This window comes from Oryctolagus cuniculus, chromosome 6 (genome assembly GCF_964237555.1).
Source record: "Oryctolagus cuniculus chromosome 6, mOryCun1.1, whole genome shotgun sequence".
NCBI classification, from domain to species: Eukaryota; Metazoa; Chordata; class Mammalia; order Lagomorpha; family Leporidae; genus Oryctolagus; species Oryctolagus cuniculus.
In genome coordinates this window covers 166890868-166892929 of record NC_091437.1, presented here as the reverse complement: position 1 = coordinate 166892929, position 2062 = coordinate 166890868, and the positions used below count along the sequence as shown (strand labels likewise).

The 2062-nt window shown below is 58.8% G+C and overlaps 1 protein-coding gene across 1 annotated transcript; it reads right to left on the bottom strand.

The window, feature by feature from the left end:
* Positions 1-244: 244 nt before the first annotated feature.
* Positions 245-1549, bottom strand: LOC138850105 (uncharacterized). The gene is made up of 3 exons (XM_070075926.1): positions 1404-1549; positions 773-1045; positions 245-671 (listed from the first exon to the last, which is right to left on the bottom strand). The coding sequence occupies exons 1-3, from the start codon at positions 1547-1549 to the stop codon at positions 245-247; spliced, it is 846 nt and encodes a 281-aa protein (XP_069932027.1).
* Between the last annotated feature and the right edge of the window lie 513 nt (positions 1550-2062).

Here is a 2062-nt window from a genome sequence, read left to right as displayed (position 1 = left end):
GGTGGCCATGGGGGTGCTGTGGTGACTGTGTGGAGGGCGGTGACTGTGACAGCGACAGTGGTGACAACAGAGATGCGAGTGGTGGCAATGAGGATGAGGAGGATGACGAAGGCAGACATGAAAGGTGACCAGGGTAGCAATGGTGGCGGCGGTGGTGGTGGTAATCACGGTGGCAGACGTGGAGGCGATGCTAACGGTAGTGATGGTGGTGGTGGTGACATTGTAGTGATGGTGATGATGATGTTCAAAGTGATGGTGGCGAGGATGGTGACATTGCTGCTGGGGATGCTGTGATGGTGATGATGGTCATGGTTATGGTGGTGGAGATGGTGATGGTAGCAGTTATGGTAGTGGTTATGGTGGTAGAGGTGGTGGTGGTGGTGATGTTGGTGATGATGGTGGTGGTAACGGTGGTGGTGATGTTGGTGATGGTGATGGTAGCAGTTATGGTAGTGGTTATGGTGGTAGAAGTGGTGGTGGTGGTGATGTTGGTGATGATGGTGGTGGTAACGGTGGTGGTGATGTTGGTGATGGTGATGGTAGCAGTTATGGTAGTGGTTATGGTGGTAGAGGTGGTGGTGATGTTGGTGATGATGGTGGTGGAGATGGTGGTGGTAGTGGTAACGGTGGTGGTGATGTTGGTGATGGTGATGGTAGCAGTTGTGGTGTTGCTGATGATGGTGATGATGGTGGTGGAGATGGTGGTGGTAGTGGTAATGGTGGTGGTGATGTTGGTGATGATGGTGGTAGAGATGGTGGTGATGGTGGTAACGTGGTGGTGATGTTGGTGATGATGGTGGTGATAGTAACGGTGGTGGTGATGTTGGTGATGGTGATGGTAGCAGTTGTGGTGGTGGTGATGGTGGTGGTGGTGGTAACAGTGGTGGTGATGTTGGTGATGGTGGTGGTGGTAACGGTGGTGGTGATGTTGGTGATGGTGATGGTAGCAGTTGTGGTGTTGGTGATGGTGGTGGTGGTGGTAACGGTGGTGATGTTGGCGATGGTGATGATGGTAGTGGTTATGGTGATGGTAGTGGTTATGGTGCTGGTGTCAATGGTGATAGGATTGATGAGGAAGTGAGTGTCATGTCAGAACTGGTGGTGGTGGCATTTGGCATTTGGGCATTTGGGTAGAGGCAGTGTTGGCATTGGCCAGGAGGTGTCCACAGTGGTGATGGCGAGTGCAGGTGCCGAGGCCCTGAGCAGACTGAGGTGACTCCTCCCACAAGTGGCTTGACTGCTTCTCCATCAGTTCAGGCCCCCCTTCCTCCAGCCCCGGCCCTTTGCCTCCAGCTGCTTGCGGGCTGTCTTCCTCGAGCCTGCGCGCAGCTCAGGCCTCTGTCTGTCCAGAAAGAGACGAAGTCGGGGGGCCGGGGGACCCCAGGCTGCCTCTGCTTTCCTACCTCTTCAGCCTCCGGCAGGCTGTGGCTGTCTCCTGGGGCCAGGTGTGGTGGAGGCTTCGGCCCCACTCGTCCGCTCCCCCCAACTCATCCGTCCCCCCCCACTCATCCTCTCCACCCCCTACCCCGTCCCCGGCAGGCAGCACCATGGCTTAGTGCCCCTGCAGTCCCTTGAGGAAAACTGAGCCCAAAGGGAGGAAGTGAGAGGGCTGAGCCCCAGCCGGGTCCTCTCCTCTGGCAGGGAAGTCGCACTCCTGGGTCCTGGGCCCAGTAATGGGGCAGGGGAGGCACAGGGGCCTCTGCAGGTGGCGCACCGCACCGAGAGAGGAGGCGGGGCAGGAGGGGGCGGGGGGGGGGACAGGGTGTCCTGGAGTTGCCGGGCTCACCAGCTGTCACTCTGACACACAGGCTCTGAGCCCGCCCCCTCCCCTTAGTGAATAAGGCTGGGCCCGGTGTCCCCATGAACGTGTCACTGGCTGACTAATTCCCTCCCATTGGAAACGAGGACGGCTCAGCAGCGTGGGGCTCATGGAGCTGTGCTGCCGCCCACCCTGCCACTGCCCACCGGGAGGTGGGGGTGACCCGGGGCTGAGCCAGCCAGCCTTGGGGGGGGCGGCTGCAGAAATAGACCGTCGGGTGTGGCAACACCCACTCCCCTGGAG

Excerpts from the sequence above, each read along its gene's own strand:
- LOC138850105 (XM_070075926.1), bottom strand. The coding sequence starts at position 1,549 with ATGGTGCTGCCTGCCGGGGACGGGGTAGGGGGTGGAGAGGATGAGTGG. Across the intron at positions 1,046-1,403 it reads GCCTGCCGGAGGCTGAAGAG|CACCATAACCACTACCATCA; the intron begins GTAGGAAAGCAG and ends CATTGACACCAG. Across the intron at positions 672-772 it reads ATCACCAACATCACCACCAC|CAACACCACAACTGCTACCA; the intron begins GTTACCACCATC and ends CACCATCATCAG.